The sequence below is a fragment of the Perognathus longimembris genome, chromosome 2, assembly GCF_023159225.1.
Source record: "Perognathus longimembris pacificus isolate PPM17 chromosome 2, ASM2315922v1, whole genome shotgun sequence".
Lineage (NCBI taxonomy): Eukaryota > Metazoa > Chordata > Mammalia > Rodentia > Heteromyidae > Perognathus > Perognathus longimembris.
In genome coordinates, this window is record NC_063162.1 from 30,795,825 (window position 1) to 30,817,200 (window position 21,376).

Genomic DNA, 21,376 nt, shown 5'->3' on the forward strand with positions numbered 1-21,376 from the left:
ATATAATTTTATATAAATATAAAGTGACAAGTAGGCATTGCACCTATGTGTTTCTCTCTTAAGAGAATCCTCTTTTGGTCTCAATGTGTGTGAGTATCTAGAATCCTGTATAGTATATCATATTTCTTATGACATGATAGCTCTCCCTGGAGAAAGCAGAACTTACTCCATTCACTAATTAGGGCATTGATTAGGCTCTTTTCATCCTATTAGGGCATTAATTAGGCTCTTACTTTTCACCCATCTGTGTGTGTGTGTTGTAATTTGGGGATACTGAGGAAAACTTGGGGAAACGATATCCACAGATAATTTCTGGTTTTTTGGAACTTACCCCTTGGTAGCAGAGAAAGACTGGCAGGTAGATAACAACCATATACCTGGTAAGTATCAGGAGAGATGTTAGGAAAGAGATTGTTAGGAAGATCTCTTGAAAAGAGTACCCACTTGGAGTCAGTTAAAGCAGAAGCGGTACATAAATCAGATGAAAAAGTAGAAAGGTAACCTTTTTTTTTTTTTTGCCAATATGGGGGCTTCAACTCAAGGTCTTGGACTTGCTCAGCTTTCTGCCTCACAGCTTGTGCTCTACCACTTGAGTGAAACCTCCAGCATTGCTCTTTGCCTAGTTATTTTGGGGATGGAGTCTCAAGAACTTCTTTACTTGAGATGGCTTCAAATTGTGATCTTTTAGATTTCAGCTTCCTGAGTACTTAGGATTACAGGCATGAGCCACCATCCAGCATGAGCATCCAGCTGGAATTTGAAAATAAAAGAACTGTCATGAAACAGATATAAGCCTGACTTACTAGTGACTTACAAAAAATGTATAGGATCACAGATAGGTAGATGGGATTATACATGATGGATGGATGATAGTGAGGCTGATAATATGTTGTTTTTCTCAGCTGTCAAAGAGCTGTCAAAAAGTCAACAACACAATCAGTTATTTTATTTGGAGAGGAGACTTCAGTAATTCAGCCCTCTGACTTTGTTAATTAGGAAGCACCATAGAGAGGAAGTGATTCACACAGGCTCATGCCATTTAAGTAGTAAACTTGGACATCCGTCATTCAATTCACACTCTGGGTAAGTTCCTATGACATCCTTTTACCTCTTTTGTAGCTGTGAACAAACTTATACAGAGTATTGCTACAAGTTAAGCTACTGGAAATAGGAGGGAGGGACTGAGGAAGGAAATAACAAGGGAAAGCCAATGTTAGAAACCTTCCAAAGCAAGTGATTGTTGCATCCCTGTTTCCTGTTAGCTAGCTGAATACTTTCTCATGTAAGACATTGGTAGGTATTCTACTGATAAAATAATTCACTTCAGATAACATCACTAAAGGCAACAGCAAAAGAATTGTTCCACTGATAGAGTGCTTTATAAGAAGATTAAGTGTTAGGAGGAATTCTTTCCAAATGATGAGTACTTTACTTTTGTTTTTGTACCAGTACTAGAGCTTGAACTCAGGGATTAGACGTTGTCCTTTAGCTTTTCCCACTCAAGTCTCATGCTCTATCATTTGAGCCAAATCTCTATGTCCAGCTTTTTGCTGGTTGATTAGAGGTAAGAGTTTCATGCACTTTCCTGCCTGGGCTAGCTTTCAATTATGATTGTCAGATCTTAGCCTCCTGAGTAGCTAGGATTTGAGACATGAACCACCAGTGCCTTTCGTGATTAGCTTCAGTGAATTGAGACTATACCCTAATTTGAGTTGTAAAGAATAATATTAAAAGAAGCCCTTACTAGTTTCTTTTGTTCCATAAAATTCTTTTCTGTAGCCAGAATAAAATTCAGAATAGCATGTTAGCAGTTGATAACATAATACAATGAATCAGAATCACATTAGTAAAGTAAAGAATTGCTTGATGGTACTAGCACTTCCATTCTTTATAATTTTAGGTATACCACTGACTCAATAAAAGATTTTCCCATATCTTTGTTTTATGTAAAGTGAGTTACCAATTGACAAGAATGCCCGTGTTAATATTGTAAGAGAACTACCAGCTATTTTTAAGTCTCTAGGAAACTAGATTCCCCTCATATAACCTTTTCATTTTTTTCTGAATATATATGAATCATCTATTAAATGGTTTGAGATAAACTTACATGCATTGTTTTTGCTCATAGAATGAGCAGCACTGTATGCTTACATTCACATTTCAGGTTCCCTCCCTGCCCTTTGTTGTATTCACTCACATGAATAAGTGCTTAAGCATTAGCATTATAAGTATGTCTTGCTGACAAGAATGCCAGTCACAAACTTGAAATCTCCAGCGCAGATGAACATTGAGCCTGCCCCATGTCAGCCAAGGCTGTAGTGTCATTATTTGCATTATAACAGCTTTGCCAGGGGAGTCTCTTCACTTCTCTCACTTTTGACATCATCATTGTGAAAAGTAGGGGAAATAGTATTTGTTTATTGTTTTTTTTTTTTTTTTGAGACATGGCCTAGCTATGTAGAATAGGCAGGCCTCAAACTCATCCCTGTTCCAGGCTTCGTGGAACTACAGTCACATATTCCCATGCCCTGCTCTATTCTCTTTCTCTCTCAATCGATTTGGAAATAATGTTTATGTCTGAGGGTCAAGGCAGTAAGTAAGTCATGAGGAATTCTGAATAATAGCATTGCATACAAATGTTTTAAGATCAGTTACTTTTCCCACATTGAAGCACTGAAAGGATAGTCTTTGTTCTGTGATGTTACCCAGCATGCCTCTGACTTACAACAGACCTCTGCCCATCATGCTGTCACTACAGCAATATTGAGACTATTACTTAACTTCTTTATTTGGATTTGTGCAATTGAATTTTTAATATTTCCTCACAAATTGGTTTTTATTGATAAAATGTGGAAATGCTGGAGAGTGCATACTCAACTAACACAATTGAAAAGGGAATTACCTGGCTTTAGCAGAAGCAAAATAAAAATGAATGATGCTTAATATTTTTGTACAGCATTGGAGCATTTTATTTTGCCAGGGACTTGTTGCTTACAGTGTATCCTGTCCTGGATAATCACTTCATTTTTAATGTGCAATATAAATAAATGATAGGGCTCTTTTTAGTCCTGGGAGACCATATAAAAGATATTTTTTCATGTTTGCATTTTTCCTACAGGAGTAGAACTGAAATACTTACTCAGGAAAATTATATATATTTAATACAGTTTGGTAGGTGAGTAATAGCAATCGTACCAGTCTAACAGTGTTGCTTTTTGCATGCTTTACATGTTCTTTGTGGTAATTACAAGCATACAACTTTTATATAGGGTTTATTTAGCTTTTCTCTCAAGATACATAAAAATCTTCTTATTTTAACGTTGTACTATAAATGACCATGAATCTTTCCATATTTAGTGTTATCTTTCTATTTATAATTGTGTGTGTGTGTGTGTGTATGTGTGTGTGTGTGTGTGTGTGCACGCGTGCCCCTGTACTGGGACTTGAATTCAGGGCCTTGCTCTCTTGGTTAGCTTTTTTGCTCAAAGGTAGTGCTCTACAATTTGACCCACACTTCCATTTTTGGCTTTTTGTTGGTTAATTGGGGGGGGGGGGGAAGAGTCCTTTAGCCAGTCTGGGCTGTCTTCTAACTTAGATCCTCAGATCTCAGCTTCCTGAGTAGCTAGGATTATAGGCATGAACTATCAATGCCTAGCATAGTTATAGCTTTAAAGAATTATATACTATCCAATTACATGTATCATAATTTCCAAAACACATGTGTGTTAGTTTGATTTCTGTCACTGCAACAAAATAGCAGAAAAAGACAACTTCGAGGGAGGATAGGTTTATTTGGGTTCATAGTTTCAGAGGTTTCAGTTCATGGTTGCTTGGTTCTGTGTTTGGACAAATCTCTGAGTCAAAATAAGCCTTTTCTTTTCATAAGTGGATTATCTCAAGTATTCCTTATAATGACTAACATAGCCCAACGACTTATGTATTGGGGTCTGATAAATTTTGGTATAATACTCCCAAGGGGAAGGAGAATTCACTGTGAGTTATCTACCATGTATGGGGCCTGAAAGAATGTGGTACTCAGAGATAAAACATCAAAAATAAAACAAAGATGTAAACTCCCAAACAAAACCGTCATGTAATAAACTATGCAATCATTTCGAACTTCTGAATCACTTCAAAACTATTTAACACTTTAGGACGAAAATCCTCAGCCTTTCTCTATGAAGGGTCAGATAGTAAATATTTTAGGTTTTGTGAGATACAGCTTTTCTATTCCAACTGTTCTAATTACCAAAGACAAATAGAAATAATAGGCATGGCCATGTTCTAGTAGATTTTTATTTACCAAAAGAGACAGGCCACATTCTTTTTAAGAACTGTAAATTTGTCAATCCCTTCCATACAATGAAAGTACCTTACATAAATGGTAACAAGTGAGTTAAGTTGCTAAACTCACAATGCTATGTTTAAATTCTCTCTTAGTTTTTTGGTTTGCTTAAGGTTACTTAGAAATGCTTAATAAATTCACCTTAAGCTACTTTGAGGCTGTAGTGGTGTTTTGGATATAATCAAAGGCATTGGAACAAGAGACTCCAAAATACAGAGGCTCAAATATAATCAAAACATACTTATATTTTGTGTGTCAGGGTAGGCTTGTGGATGTCCAACATGAGAAGGGAAACTCTTGGGAGTTATCTGGGAACACTGAGTTCTTCCGTTCTATAGCTCTGTTATCCCCAGATGATATCTTGATTCTCATACTTGGAGCTGTCTTACCTCTATGTATATGTTTCAGTGTGTTGCAAAGAAGGTTCCCGAAGACCTGGGAAAGTACTTTTGTCTACAAAATGCCACCTATTGCTACCACTTAAGTGGTTGCTATCTCAACCCTCAAGAAAATCTAAGGAAAATGGTATCAAACTTGAATACTATGAACAGATCTTGGCTAAAATTTGAGAGGCTTTATGATTGGAAAATGAAAAATAAGAGAGGGAAGGAATGTAGGTGTCAAAAAATAATGAGTAGTCTGTTCTAATACAGTGTTCATAATTATAAATAGTTACATCAATAGAAAAACTATAATCGATTTTTTCCAATTTGAACAAAGTCTATCTTTTGACATGGCAATAAAATAAAAATATATTCCTGTTTTTTGGTTTTAGATGGCCAGCAACCTTCATGCCAGCTAGCATTCTATGCCAACTTTGAATACCAACAAGAAGTCACTGGACAGAAAATTCTTCTAAGATCATATCTTACTGTTGGAATAAGACAAAAACGAAGATAAGAATTAACACCATGGCAAAAATGAATAGATCTGGGTCTGCCAACCCTCCTGACGGAGGCTGGGGCTGGATGATTGTGGCTGGCTGTTTCCTTGTTACCATCTGCACCAGGGCAGTCACCAGGTAGGTGGGAATTTCTTGTTATTGTGACAAATTAACAGTGGCAGTGGCCCGGATTGTCTTTCCTTCCAAATATACTTCATTCTCTATCTGAAGTCATTACTATGAAAATGTGTGTGTGTGTGTGTGTGTGTGTGTGTGTGTGTGTGTGTGTTCCCCATGATTGCTCAGGTATTTTTTCTCTGCAAGTTCTGGTTCTAAAGAGTCCTGGATAGTGCTCTCTTCCATAGCATCTAGTGTGTGATAGTACATGTAGAATGGTTTAGATATTTTTGGACCAACTCTAATGGCTCTTCCAGTCATTCCCCCCCCCCCAAAAAAAAAGCTCTAGAAGATGTGAAAATATATGGTACATATACATTTTGACTCTTTGTCTTCTACTTAGTATTAATTTGAAATATGAAAGAATATGAACAATATAGGGGTTGTCCTCATTTCTCATTAGAGGAAAAGTTTGTTCCATCATATTTTCATAATGATTTCATTGTCAAGGTTTTAAAGATTTACTAAATGACAGTAAGCTGGCATAAGTAGACATGACTCCAGGGGTGGCTAAGTTAATTTCTGCAAATCCATTTCTCAGAACTTTCTGACCTGTCATATTGATGATAATTATTAATTAGGGTAAATCTTAATCATTAAGATTTTGCAATGGAAACTGAGCTAATAGACTATGTGAATCAAAACTCATAAATTAGGGCTGGGGATATAGCCAAGTGGCAAGAGTGCCTGCCTCGGATACACGAGGCCCTAGGTTCGATTCCCCAGCACCACATATACAGAAAACGGCCAGAAGCGGCACTTTGGCTCAAGTGGCAGAGTACTAGCCTTGAGTGGGAAGAAGCCAGGGACAGTGCTCAAGCCCTGAGTCCAAGGCCCGGGACTGGCCAAAACAAACAAACAAACAAACAAAACTCATAAATTAAAAAAATTGAGATAACAGATCATAATTTGTAACATGTTTTTATTATTTATTTTTATTTATTTATTTATTTATTATTTTTTTTTTTTTGGCCAGTCCTGGGGCTTGGACTCAGGGCCTGAGCACTGTCCCTGGCTTCTTTTTTTTGCTCAAGGCTAGCACTCTGCCACTTGAGCCACAGCGCCACTTCTGGCCATTTTCTGTATATGTGGTGCTGGGGAATCGAACCCAGGGCCTCATGTATATGAGGCAGGCACTCTTGCCACTAGGCCATATCCCCAGCCCCATGTAACATGTTTTTAAGTATAAGGATGAGGAAAATTATGTCAAGTGACCGAAGTATGATTATAAAGCATAGGGTAGGTTTGTGAACATTATCACATGAAATTCATCTTGTATGGAGGTATGCTCTGTATTTCTCTAAGAAGAAGACAATATGATTTTCAAAATAATTCTTGAAAATCCCTTAGTTCACCAGGTACTAATTGAACCTAGAATTCAAATTAGTTTTTCTCAGGCACAAATTACTGAAAATCAAAGTGTGCCAAATATAATTGGTAAATATAGACTGAGAAAGAGACAAACTTTGTCCTGGAAATTTGTGGTAGCCTTTCTAGAGAAGCTATCCCTGGAGTGAAATCTTAAAAGATTGGAAAGTATTTGGCCCAGGAGAGATGAAAGAGAAATACTCCTACAACTGAGTTCGTGGTATGAGCTTAATCTGCCTCTCTGGTTCTTCACAGTTAGCAGCCTCCACTCCTGAACAGTCAAGGCCCCATGGTTAGGAAATGAAAGTTACACTGCACAGTTAATCAACTCCTGAGCTGATTTAGCAAATAACTTCAAAGATCTCTTTACTGACAGTGGGATGTTATAGCAGTGCTAAGAATGAGACAATGATCCTATTGACCCCTTATGAGCAAGTATCTTTGAGAAATATCGCTTCATAACTGGTGATGGGCTTGATATTTTGTTATGAGGAGATGTTTGTTCCTGCAGCATGACCTTGTACATTTTGACTGATAAAGTCACCAGAATAGCTTGTTTTATACATGAAGGATCTGAGAACCTGAGAGATAGAATGCTGTATCAGAAACTCTGCTATCTAGTATGGAAATTTGGGACTAGAATCCTGTCTTCATAACATCCATCTTCGAACAAATACTCCAAACAAGGCAACAATAACCAAACCAACAATAACCAGATATGCAGAGTCAGATGTGCACATGTTCCCAATACAAGGTGATTACTTTAGGATCATGCCTGCATTTCAAAGGCAGAAGTTATGAAACCTCATCATTGGAAAGTTTAGTACTCCCTATGAGAACCAATAGGAAGTGATGTAATAGTCTTTCCATATTTCAGATACAAATCACATTACTCAGAAGCACGTTTGGGCTTTCTTAAATTTTGCCCCTGGCTAAAGTACTCAAAAGATTAGATGAGCATCTCACATACCTTTCTTTCTTTCCTCCTATGACTGACAAAGTTACTTCAGAAAACTAACAAGCAAAAAAGCAACAAAGCAAGGTTCAAAAATAAAAAAAAGTCAGGAGACAAACAGTTGTACTAATAATTCAGTTTTCCTGGGGCATTGAGTCAACAGGAGAGTTGTGACTTATAATTCCAAAATAGTTAATTGTAACTGGGGACCCTTTTCTCTTGAATTTCCTGTGTTCTTCCATCTCCAACTTCCTCATTCTCCTCTTGCTGATGGTTGCAGCCTCTGTCACACTCATGTTCTTCACATTCCTCCACTCCTTCACCCAGTCCACGTTGCTATGTCCTAGCTGCCTGCCAGTCTTCTCTTTCTTTTTTCATTGATGATTCTTGAAGTTGTTGTTCATTTTCATTTTCTTATATTATAGACACTTCTATCAAGTCCAATCCTTCCTTCTTCTTCCTTGCTTCCTGCTTGCATCTTCATTCATTTGTTTGTTCCCTTCTTTCCTTTCTTCCCTGGAAAATCATTGATGAGAACCTAGTCTCTAACAGGTACTAACCTAGATGTGACGGATTCGGTGTGAGGTGTGGCAGGCATGCTTTTGCTCTCATGGAGCACAGCTGGGTAGAGAGTACAAACAAATGCAATGGAAATTGTCCACTGTGTGACAGAATCTCATGCAAAGCATTGGTCCAAATCTTAGGCAGTAAGGGAGTAGTCAGGGGAGACTTTTTGGAGGAGTGTATTGTTACTCTGCATCTTATATGATGAGGGAAGTGGGGAGAGCATCTTAGAAAAGAAAAAAACACACACACGAAGGCTTAGAAGTGTGCAAAAACCCTGAGTGTGTGTGGAAAGAAGCAGGGAGAAGTTGAGCCTGACGGCAGTGAAGACTTTAACAGGTGTGCAGAAAGGAGAGACAAGAAACCAGGCTAATTTATGCCATCTCATAAACAAGAAGCATTTGGATCTGATGCGTATTCTAGAAAGGTCACTGTGACCTTTGTGTGTAGAATGTACTGAAGGCAGCTTATGTGTGGCTTTGGAAAAATCAGTGAGGAGCCTTTTGGGGTGCATTCAGTACTCCAGGTTCTGACATAATTGCTAAGCTGGCTTCAGATTGGCTTCTCCAATCACTGGGTGGAGAAAGGTTTCTTTTGTATTCTTTGACAGCAGGAGTTCCATGAACATTCAGTGTGAAGATGGAGACTGTGAGGAGGGCTGCGGTGAATCTGACATGTTCCCCATAAATAGCCTCAGCTGTAGGACACACACCCAGTCCTGCACAAGCCTGGTGCCTGGCCTGTGGCTGCCTGTCCTCTGCAGCTCCTCAGAGGCAGGAAGCTGCCTCTCCCAGTGAGCCCCGCAGGGGGCACCATGTCCAACACAGGCTGTGCTACTTGCTTTGAGCCTGTCTGAAGATTTATCAGACCTGTCCCATACTTATTACACCTTTCTCTCTGCTTAAGCTTGCCTTTTTCTTCTTCTTCCTATAAGGAAGGAATTGGCAGTCTATAAGCTCCAGACTGGATTCTATGCTAGTGTTTGCTGACATTTAGAAATTAGCTTCCCATACAAATCTCCTTTCTCTTAACTAATATAAAAAATCCCTCCCTCCCTCCCTCCCTCCCTCCCTCCCTCCCTCCCTCCCTCCCTCCCTCCCTCCCTCTCTCCCTCCCTCCCTCCTTCCCTCTCTCCCTCCCTTTCTTCTTTCCTCCCTTGCTTCCTTCCTTCTTCCCTCTCTCTTTCCATATATAATATATACTGGGGCTTGAACTCAGGATCTCATCCTTGGTATGTCTTCTACCATTTGAGCCATAGCGTCAGCCCTATTGCTCTAGTTATTATTATTATTTCATATGATCCCATAGCTTTGCTCAGAGCCAACCTCAGACTGTGACCCTCTGACTTATGTCTCTCATGTTACTGAGATTATAGCTGCTACCCCTATTCCCCGAATTATTATTGAGATGGGATCTTGCTTACTTTTTGTGGTCTATCCTTGAACTGTGATCCTTCCAAACTATGTCTCCAGAATATTTTCTTTCTTACTGTGCTCTCTTATGGTTTTTTTTTTGTACTTGATATTTAATATTGTAAGCCAGGAACAGTGGGATTCTTAAACTATGTGCATGGTTTTACTATTTAACTTTATGTTATACCACACAGTTTTTTTTTGTTGTTGTTTTTTGTTTTTACTTTTTTGTTGTAATGGGGTTGGAACTCAGGATGTCCTGATTGCTAGGCAAGCACTTTACCACTGAGTCAGAACTTTTGACTGCAGGTTGTTTTTCAGACGGAGTCTTGTTTCTTTGCCCAAGGCTGATCTCAGACTGAAATCCTTCTACTTTTGTCTCCTGTGTAGCTGGAATTGTAGGCATGCATCATCATGACCTGCTTGTTTTGTTAAGATGAGATCTTACTTTTTACCTGGGTTGCGTGGTTTTCCTTTTCTCTGGTTCCCAAGTAGTTGTGAGCAACCATGCCTAATGGCAATTTTAACTGAAAACCTGAGTGGAAAATGTGTATGTTGAGTCACTGAAAGAATACAGCTCACATTTTCACATGTATAAATATTTCATTTTGTCCAGACAGTAGAAATCCTGCACAAACCTAATTCATCTGTTTTTCATTTGTTCTTTTGACAACTGCACATACCTTCTTCCTTCCAAGTCACCACACTCATTCTAAGTGGTTAGTGGTAGAAAAGGTAATAATAGGAATTCTTGGTTCTTTGTGAATGTGTATAGTTCTGTCTGACTTTGCATTTGAAAGAAATTCTTTAGATCATGGGTCTACTGGAATTCTGTACTCATGGGACTGTGTGTGTGTGTGTGTGTGTGTGTGTGTGTGTGTGTGTGTTGATAATGAGGCTTGAATTTGGGGCCTTGTTCTCTCTTAGCTTTTCACTTAAAGTGAAGTCTTCACTTAAAGTGAAGTCTACCACTTGAGCCATGCCTCCATTCCCAACTTTTTGCTGGTTCATTAAAGATAAGGGTCTTATTTGCTTTCTTGCCCAGGCTGGTTTTGACCTGGCATACTCATATCAGAGCCTCTTGAGTAGCTAAGTTACTTGCATGAGCCACTAGCACACAGAAAATCATAGGACATTTCCAACAGGACATGCAATTGGGCCTCACGCTAGCATCTCCTCAACTCACATGCAGCCTCTGAAGTCCCATTGGACTTCCTTTAGAAAACCTAAAGATAACACTGTTAATTCTTAACAATTTTAACTTACTCAACTTTCATCCTTTTGAGTGCCAGACTTGGTGTGTGACAGTTTGGAATGCACTGCCCTGAGGCTGGCCCTGCCTAGGTCAGCTGTCTGGATGCCTCCTGGTCCTCTCCCTCCTCCAAACTCCACCCATCTTCACAACAACAGGAAAGAGCAAGAGAGCTTAAACCACTGGGACTGTGGGCTACTGAAGCACCATGAGCTGGAATTCAGACACAGCCCAAGGCTGCAAAGCCTCAGTTCTTCCTGTTATCAGAGACATCTGAAAGCATCTGGCCCTGAATTAGGACACAAGACCAGTCTGCACAAGGCTCCTTTCTACTTCTGTGGCCATGCACACTGTTTCTTCTGCCTTATTTATGTCCTTCCTTCATTAGGTCATTAACATTTTTTATGTAAACTTTTCTCTCTGTGTGCACGTACACACGTACACATGTGCACACACACACACATCTCTGACTCTGTAAAAAAATCTTGATTCTCAAGTAATTCAAAATGCACAATCAGAAAAAGCAATCATTTGTTTGCTACTGCTCATATCTTATTCAGTAGAGTATGATGTATTTGCTTTTAGATTTTTTCCATTTACCTGAACTCAAATATTGTGAGGTTTTTTTTGTAGGAAGTATTTCACAACAATTTTTAACTTAACTTATTGTGACTTTACTCCAAAATCTTTAGATGCAGATCAACATCATCATTTTAATATTTAATAATACACTATTTAATTTTATTAATAAGCCACACTTTATTTTATGTATTGATGAATAGTTAAGTTGCAATATTTGGCTACATAGATAGAATATAATTAGTCATAAATACAGTCCTTTTGTGTTATTTTTTCTCATACAAATGAATACCCTCTCAAACATTTCCTTTGTAGCAGTTAGAGACTGCCACTGGTCACATTCATAAATCTATAGCTTTCCAGACACTTCTCTGGCTCACCTGTCCTGCTAAGCTTTGTTTTTTGGAAGTAATTCAAACCTCTCCCACTGCCATAGCTTCTGCTGCTCCTGCAACCATCTTGACCACCACTTTGGCTTATGGTTTCGAAAACTATTGGCCCACATTACCCGAGGGGCCAGAGCTTACAACCATTTTCTTCTCTTCCTGGGTCCAAAATTTGAAGACTGGATGTTGTAATTGCCCAAATCATTGTAGCTTCCAGCCCTCTAAAACTGTTTCTATCATTTCCAAATCCGTTGCCATCCCCACTGTTACCATATCTACCACTTCCGCCAAAGCCCTCACAACCATTGAAGTTTCCTTCAAGACCAAAATTGTCATTGGCACCAAAACCCAATCCAAAGACTGCCACCCAAATTTCCAGAATCACTTGGACCTCTTGGGCTAGACTAAGCATTAGGCTAAGCATTGCTTCTCCAGAACTCTCTTTTCAGTTAAGTGGACACCTGAACATTGGAATGTTCTCTTGGGATAGCTCTCTTTGGTTGTACAACTCTTTCAACCCCACTGTGTATTCGTGGTTGCATACATCTCCTCCACAGGGACACAAGTGACAAACACAAAGCCCTGGAGCATTTGGTGTTTGGGTCTCTTGTTACCACATAGTGTATGTGTCTTCCCCATTGTTCAAAATGGAGCCTTAGATTCCTCTTGGTTCTGCAAATTCTGCAGTTGCTTGTTACAGCTGCTTGGGCTACATTTTAGGAGACTTCTGACTTTATTCATGGGCAAGAGGAAGTAAGCTATATCCTATAGCCATTTTTAGAAGCTACAGATGTTAACAAAATATCAAGGTGACTAATAACCATGTTCTTGACGTACTGTCTTGTCCAAAAATACTTTTTTTTTTGGAGCAGTGGTCTTTGCAGCTATGTGTCTGTAGCATCTCTTCTGGTCTGTAGCAACTCTTTTGGTTGAACACTTTTGTTTTGGTTCTTCAAAGTGGCTCAAGTGGCCAGCTGCTGATTTCCCAGTTGTTTTTGGTCTAGTATTAAAGCTGTTGGAGACTGGATCTGAAACCTTTAAGTTCTGGCCCAATTCCACATTCATTCACCTTTCATACCTGCATTGTATTTTTCAGATGCATCTCAATTTTTTTTGTGGAGTTCCAGACATACTTTTCTCAGGATTATTCACAAACAGCATGGATCCATTCCATTGTAGATTGTGTGACAATGCTCTGTGGTAAGTGTCACTTACCAGCATAGATTACCACAGGCTACCCTTGAACTGCACATGACAGTGACCTTTGACATGGTCCAATATTAAATAGTGATCCTAAGTGGTTAAAAATCGAGTCAGATAGTATAAGAAGAAAATATAAATCCTATACAGTCCTACCGTCAGCTGAACCTAACCATATGTGCTCTTGTAATGGATGGTCTTGACTAATCCCAAATAGAAGAGGTTGGTAATATGGCAAAAATTACTTGTACTATGTAGTTATTCTATATAAAGAGATGGTGAGCATTTTAGAACTTGTTCTAATTTTATTAGTTTTCCATGTAATGTATGTATGACTAATTACTTCAAATGCTATGTCCTTCTCATTCTCCAGGCACATAAACAGGCTCATGAGCAATTTATCCATCATTTCCTTAGATGAATGTCAACAATGTTGCATCGCATCTCATGTCTTCAGCTCTTTTTCCAGAGGGTTCCAAATTTGACTAGTATATAACATATTCATGCATAAATCTTTGTGCTTACAGAAGTATTGAGAAAATATAGACTTGTATAATCAATCAGGGTTAAAACATGTCTACCATGTATAAATTTCAGTCAAGAGCAGTTAAAGGTGTTCTTTAGCACACGTAGAACCTTCTAGAAGTGCATGGAATCCAACATTGCATCTACATAGTTGAAGATAACAAACTTTGAAAGTTTGTTTTAATGTAAATTTCAAGCCAGATTTCTGAAATTGGCTTTTTATTGTGCTTCTAAGACTGTATTAAATTGTGATAATGTGTTTACAGCCTCAGTTCAATTAATTCTTTCATTTAGATGAGGCTCAAGTATTTCAGAAAACTTTTGTGTCTTTAGGTATTAAGGCAAAAACAGAAATATACTATTCAGTAACTCATAATATCTTATTCATTTAAGGCCCTTCTAGGGATCAACTCATTTTTTTTTAAAGCCAACAGGTAGACAAATGAAGAGAAGGGAGTACAGTGAAATCGTAAACTTAGTGTATAACCTACAAAATTAAGAAAAGTGGGAGTAGGGATGGGAGAGATGGGTGAGAATGTTAAAAGGGATGCCATTGACCAAGACACATTGTATTCATAAACTGCTTTGTTGAATGGCAACTTCTTTGTACAACTAAAGATCATAAAACTATTATAAAGAAAAACAAAGATTAAACACAGGCAGGAATCAATGGAATTATGCTAATATATTTCATTGATTAGAAGGAACTTGAGAGCAATTCTAGAACGAAAGTGTGTTTTATAAAAGCAGGTCTTTTTTTTATACTTTTAACTAAAAGGAAGGTCGTGTGGAATCGAATCAAAAGATCCTACATTTGTGTTTGTAGCCCATTTTTTCTTGTTCCTTCAGATTGCATTTTCAGGGTCATGTTTTCAGTCACAATATTTGTCTTTCTCAGAGGATGTGAGTACTATATTTTCCTTACTGTTATCTCCTAGAGAATATTTATAACCCCCTATAGAAGAACAGATGATTTTAAATGATCAAAATGCAGTTGATTACATAGGTTCTAAACATTTTATGTCACTGGCAGTGTATTTAAATTCTATTCAAGACAGGAGACATTATACTCACCACACATATACTTGATCCCCAGGTAATATATTGGAACAGGAGAAATTAGAGTATAAAATTTAGAGTGAAATACTACAGAGTTGGATACTGGACATATAGTGAGAAATATTTTCTTATCATCAACCGAGAAATGAAACTTATTCATTGGGTTTGGTGCAGATTTGACTATGAATTCTGCTGCTTTCCAGTAACTGTAGTAGAATGTCTATGAGGATTAAATATCTTTTCAAGAGATTTGTTCATTCTTACTCACTAACTGTAGTGTATGTAGCCAGCCACCATTATACCTAGGTAGGAGGACATTGGACATTGAGAGGAAAGGCTGATAACTGAGTCTGCCACATACATTTGAGCAAGTCCCCAATTTCATGATGACCAATACAAAAATGGTCATATTATGCAGAACCCAATGAATCAGTGCTTCTGACCTTGTTTCAAGGACTGGTGCTAGCACTTACTTTCCCCATGCATCACATAGCACTGTTCATTTCCTTTCTTGTTAAGTATCTGCCATCATTATTGCTAATGATGTATGATCAATACTATATCAAACATGCAGTTGAGCAGAGTTGGTTTCCTGTCTGAAAATACCCTAGAGCCCCAGGATTATGACTGTAATAAAATGAAGATAGGAATAAGCAAACCAGGGCACTTGAGTTTTATTCCAGCTCTGGTATTCTGTGTGGTTCTGGACAAGTCACTTTTCTTTGGGCCCCACTTTCCAAAGTTATAACCTTATTAATAGGGGTGCGCTTGATGCTTTAAAACTCAGTTATTCTCTGTTCTTCCAGTGCAATGTTAGCCTTTTGTCAGGGTCTGCAAAGCCTTTTTGTTGACCTTATTTATTATTGTTTTTGAAGCTCCTCTTGGGAGTGTTGTCAGTAACCATTTATCCTGCCAAGTGGGAATTATACTGGGTGGCTTGCTTGCATCTACTGGTTTCATCTTGAGCTCATTTGCCACCAGCCTGAAGCATCTCTACCTCACTCTGGGAGTTCTTACAGGTAAGGGCACCTTAGTACCACCTGTCTTACCCCACTCTATCCAGGTGTTGGACAAATATGTCAACAGATCAGTGAGTCATAAAAATATTTATTTGTTCACCTCAGGGGGGGAAAGGGGGAGGGGGGAGGTGGGTATGAGGGACAAGGTAACAAACAGTACAAGAAATGTATCCAATGCCTAACATATGAAACTGTAACCTCTCTGTATATCATTTTTATAATAAAAACTTAAAAAAATTGAAAAAATAATTATTGTGTTAATGCATCATTCAGTTGACACAGCTTATGTTTACCTACCTAGAAGTTAAATGGAGATGATAATGAGATTGTATGCCCTTAATGAAAATGCACTACTACTTTAATTTAGCCATGTGATAAAAGCAACTGCTGCTTTTCTCTTTGGCATTAGTGTCTGACTGTGATTCTGTACTGAAGAAAGAAGGCATTACTCAGCTCAATATGGATTGTCAGCAAGGATTATTCTCCCTAAATATCCTTACTAAGGCTATTATTGTTGTTATTATTGTTTGTGGTCCTATGTATTGAACTCAGGGTCTTGTGCTTCCTAGCCAATGTTTTATGATTTAAGCCTTATCTCCATCTTCCTTTCTTTTTTTTTTAAAATTTTTAAGATAGGATATTGCTAATTTTGTCCTGGCTAGCATTGTATTTATAATCCTCAAGCCTCTGTTTCCCAAGAATTTTGGATTACAGACATGTGCTACCATAACCTAACCGTGAAGATATGAAAATATTATTTGTTTTTAACTTGAATTATCCTTGCTTTATAATAAATATTATTAGCCAGTAAGCTAGAATTTGCAATTTTAAAAAGAAATGGCCTGTGTGAATATTCTTATATTGCACATCCTCTCTCAATATTATTAATATTATCATATTATTATTAATATTACCATTTTAGGTACTCGTTGGATAGTGAATGGAATGTACAACATGGATGTACAACATGTGTACATCCAGAAATCACACTTTTGGGGCTACAATGGGATCAAGATGGGTTGGTTGATGAGAATGGAGTAGCAGTTCATTCATTTACTCAGAGGGAGAGGCATGGAGGGTAGCTCCCATCCCATCTGTGAACTGGGCCACAGAAGTAGAATGAATCAGCCCAATAAAGGATGTAACCTCATAATGAGGCTGTAATGTGTCTCTTGCAGCTTACGAAGGCACGTCCACCCTGTAACCAAAAAAAAATCTTACCGTTAAGGTTATGAGCAGTCCCCATGTACAATTCCATGGTTTCCAGTGTTACATCCAGAAAACCTTCAGTGTAGGCAACTCTAGATGGCTGAGCACTTACACCATAGATGGAACCAGGAGTAGAAGGTGACTCTCCTTTCCCATCTCTAACATTCTAGATACTGTGAAATTCAGGCTTAAAGCCCAGGGGATTTTCTAAACACTAAAGGCAACAGAAGCTAAAAACTTTTTAGGAAACTTTCTTCACTATGAACATTTTTTTCCCAGGGACCTTAGCAATAGTTTCAGGTTGTTTGTTATTTCCCAACTATATGAACTGAATCTGATACTCCCCCCCCCGCCCCCCCCCCCAGTCCTGGGCCTGGGAGCTGTCCCTGAGCTCCTTTTGTTCAAGGTTACCCCTCTACCCCTTGAGCCACAGCTCCACTTCTGGCTTTTTTGATTAATCAGAGACAAGGGTCTTATGGACTTTTCCTGCCAGGGCTGGCTTCATGCAGAGATCTTCAGATCTTAGCTTCCTGGGTAGCTAGGGTTACAGGTGTGAGATACCAGTTCCTGGCTGACTCATACTGAGTTATTTTTACTGTTTTAACCCACATTCCAAAGGGGTGCAGATGATTAATGTTGTGTGTTCAGACAGTGAAAAGTTGGGATGACTAACTAGATAACTTAGGACAAGGGGGAGATCAGTTTCTTTGATTAGCATTATCCAGAGTTTCTAATAAATTTTAGCTTATATGGAATAATGGCTTTTTAAAAAGTGTTTCATCTGATTTTGTTTAAGAGAAGCCATATTTTAAAATGTGTTCTTCCTAATAAGAAAGTCACGCATATTCTATGTTTTACAAATTATGGGTAGCTGGGGTGAGGGGAGGCTGAAGATGGTGTTCCAGCCAAGTGCAGAGAGCAGCTTTCAGGGAGTTCTGCAGCAGGTCAGATTCTCTTCCATTGAAGCCATCTTAGTCTGAGATCACTTCTCCCATGAGCTGCTCATGATGTGCCAGTACTCACAGAGGTTTCTTTCTCCCAGGTCTTGGATTTGCACTTTGTTACTCTCCAGCTATTGCCATGGTGGGCAAGTATTTCAGCAGACGGAAGGCCCTTGCTTATGGCCTTGCCATGTCAGGGAGTGGCATTGGCACCTTCATCCTGGCTCCTCTGGTTCAGCTCCTCATTGAACGCTTTTCCTGGCAGGGAGCATTACTCATTCTTGGGGGATTTGTTTTGAATCTCTGTGTTTGTGGTGCCTTGATGAGACCACTTGCAGTAAAAGAGGAGCATTCAAGTCCCAAGCAGAGCCATACCTGTCTAACTCAGAAAGAAGACTCCAAGCAGACATCTCCCTATTCGCCTTTCACCAAAGAATGGGTGCAGACTTGCCTTTGTGGCTCTTTACAGCGGGAATACAGCTTTCTACTGATGACAGATTTTGTGGTGTTGGCCATCTCTGTTCTGTTTATGGCTTATGGATGCAGCCCACTCTTTGTGTATTTGGTCCCGTATGCTCTGAGTGTTGGAGTAAGTTACCAGCAAGCTGCTTTTCTTATGTCCATACTTGGAGTGATTGATATCATTGGCAATATCACATTTGGATGGCTAACTGACAGAAGGTAAGATTCATGAAAATCCAATTGGTTCTCTCCCCGACCCCCTGCAGAGTTTAAACTTTGAACATCCCTTCATCTTTTACCCTGGTAAATACCTACATCTTTAGAAGGTTCTCAAGTCTTCAGTATCTGAAGGCAACTTCCCTGCCTAGAGATTGGCAAATGATTTTTGTAAATGGACATATAGGAAACATGTTTTGGCTTACAGGCTATATGATATAACTTCATCATAAATGCCCTATGTTGTTAGTCCTAGTCTATATGCTAACAAATGAAAGTAGCTGTGTTCTAATGAGACTTCATGCATACAGAGTTTAGAATTTCTCCTGCAAATTTTATATGTCACAAAATACTGTATACATTTTTTTCTCTGACTTAAAATGGCAAAGCCATTCTGTTTTGACAGGTAAGTCACAAAAGCAGGTGGTGGGCTAGATTTGGTCATAATTAGTCCACCCTTGTTCTAGATGTTTTAAGGTAGTGAATCTGCTTAAACTTCCAAAGCCAAGGATAACTACAAGTTCTGATTGTATATTTCACACTCAAGTCAGTGTAGTCCCTAAGAAAAGACAACTTCTGGCTAGCTTTTGTGGTTTTAGGTGTTTGTGAGTTACTCCAGAGACTGGCTAGGAATGGAAACAAGAGAAGAATCTAGTCCAGGAAGGAGAATCAGGTACACATTATTGGTAGCTACATATTTATTTTGACAGTGAGATAGTAAATATTTTCATTAGATTGTAGGCTTATAAACCGAAATAATAGGAAATCTACCAATGAGCATCTGTTTGATTGAAGAGTATAAGCTACTCATAATCTCCTAAATGAAAGGCTCTTTCTTCTTGACTTATGACCTGGGAAAGCTAAAATCATATGGCTTCTCAAAAATTATGTCTTTGGCAATGAATCACGATCCAATTGCCATTCCCCAATATTATGAATATAACATTGAGGTTTCATTCCACATTTTTTTTTGGTGTGGTGCTGGAGACAGGACTGAGGATCTTGTGTAGATTATGTGAACACTATATAACTAAACTACTTTTCCAGCTCCTTCATATTTTTAATTATGAAAAAAAGGAAAAGCAAAAGTACAAAAAAAAGGAAAAGGAAAAGGAAAAAAGGAGAGGAGCAAGGGAAATCAAATTCAATCAAGTAGCACAAACAGAAGTGGCCTGTTGTAGACCTGAGAGTCTACAACTAGATGCTTAGTTTAAGATACATAAGACCTAGCTTTGGGGGCAGCTCTGCTCTGTGACCCAGGGAAGAATTATGCAATTCTCAAATCAGCAAGTATCTTCATCTTTCAGGTGGATCGGTGAAATATTTGCCTGTCAACCCCACCATGTTTTGAGATACTGTGTGTAGACAAGCATTCATAAAGAGTAAACTGTTAGAGCTGACATATTCATATGTCATATTCAAAATCTTTAAAATAATTGAATTTATGGATGAATTTGGCATTACAGAGGGAAACTGACATAGTACTATCACTTGGAAAGTCTTAAGATAGTCCCAGTACGAAGCCATCATTGCCTCTGGAAGTTCATTTTAATATTATTCAGTTTCCTCTTTGTTTAACCACTTGAGTTGTTGATCATCGATGATGTGCTGCATAATGTCTCTAAAAATATTCAATATAATAGATTGGCAGAAAATATCAGCCTTCTGACATGTTATGTACTATTTTATAACCCTTTCTAGAGTCATCCTATGAAATACTTAACATTCTCATTTTATAGTGAAATAATTTTAGGTCAGAGGTAGGTAGCAGGATTGACACATCTATATTTCAAATTCTAGAGCTCATATTCTATACTAGAACATGCTTCCTAGGGAGATAAAACCTTGCATTTGAGTATACTAAAAGATAGATAACACAGATAACATCTGAGAGGAAGCGAGCTTTATAAATACTTGTGATAGTTACTGTGTCCTGTATTCATGCTTGTTCTTCAAATCCACAGGTGTCTGAAGAATTACCGGTACATTTGCTACCTCTTTGCCCTGGGTCTAGATGGACTATGCTATCTCTGCCTCCCAATGCTTCAAAGTTTCACCCTTCTTGTGCCTTTCTCTTGTATCTTTGGCTACTTTGATGGAGCCTATGTGACCTTGATTCCAGTAGTAACTGCGGAAATAGTGGGGACCACATCTTTGTCATCAGCACTTGGTGTGGTATACTTTCTTCATGCTGTGCCATACTTGGTGAGCCCACCCATTGCAGGTAGGTTTTGAGAGAGATGTCCCAACCACTTTTATAATGTTGTTATAAAAACGGTGAATATACACATGTATAGATACACATACCACACACACACAATTAGCAAGAGAATTTGGAATGAAAGAGAGCAGGGGTACAAGAGGCACCCCAAAACATGATCTTCCTACACCCTTGGTCTGTAATTTTCTTACACTATGTGAGGACCTTAATGCCTCAAAAGAAAAAGTTCCCAGTTACAATCTTGGTTCCATTCCATACTAATGATGGTGATAGTGTCTTGAGTGGCAGGCATAGGAGCTTGGCTCAATCTTGATTCTTTATTTCCCATTTACATATGCCAAATGTGGACACTGTTAATGCTTTTGTGCAAAAGGGTGGAAAGTGAAATTTTAGAAAATATGGTGTGGGAATTAATCTAGTGATTTGGGCCAAAGATACATTAAAGTTCCATTTCAATAGTTTAGGAACAAATGGATTATGATATAGACTAGTGCTACAGATATGGAAATAAAACCTGGTGATAAGGAGAACATTTTGAATAACATATCAACAAGTTCATTATATGGAGAGGAAGGAGAAAAAAAGTGAAAGATGACTGTTGAA

At 38.4% G+C, this 21,376-nt stretch overlaps 1 protein-coding gene across 5 annotated transcripts in view; it reads left to right on the top strand.

Annotated features, from left to right (window-relative positions):
* Positions 1 to 21,376, top strand: part of Slc16a12 (solute carrier family 16 member 12) — a 69,478-nt gene that overhangs the window by 45,069 nt on the left and 3,033 nt on the right. For 4 of the 5 annotated variants that reach the window (XM_048338733.1, XM_048338738.1, XM_048338735.1 and 1 more), the window contains exons 2-6: positions 5,121 to 5,366; positions 13,018 to 13,121; positions 15,581 to 15,724; positions 17,976 to 18,555; positions 20,517 to 20,776. In XM_048338733.1, coding sequence (XP_048194690.1) covers positions 5,257 to 5,366; positions 13,018 to 13,121; positions 15,581 to 15,724; positions 17,976 to 18,555; positions 20,517 to 20,776 — 1,198 coding nt within the window. In that variant the 5' untranslated portion in view covers positions 5,121 to 5,256. Of the gene's footprint in view, positions 1 to 3,107; positions 3,176 to 5,120; positions 5,367 to 13,017; positions 13,122 to 15,580; positions 15,725 to 17,975; positions 18,556 to 20,516; positions 20,777 to 21,376 lie in introns of those variants that run through there. The other variant, XM_048338736.1, reaches the window with a different exon arrangement.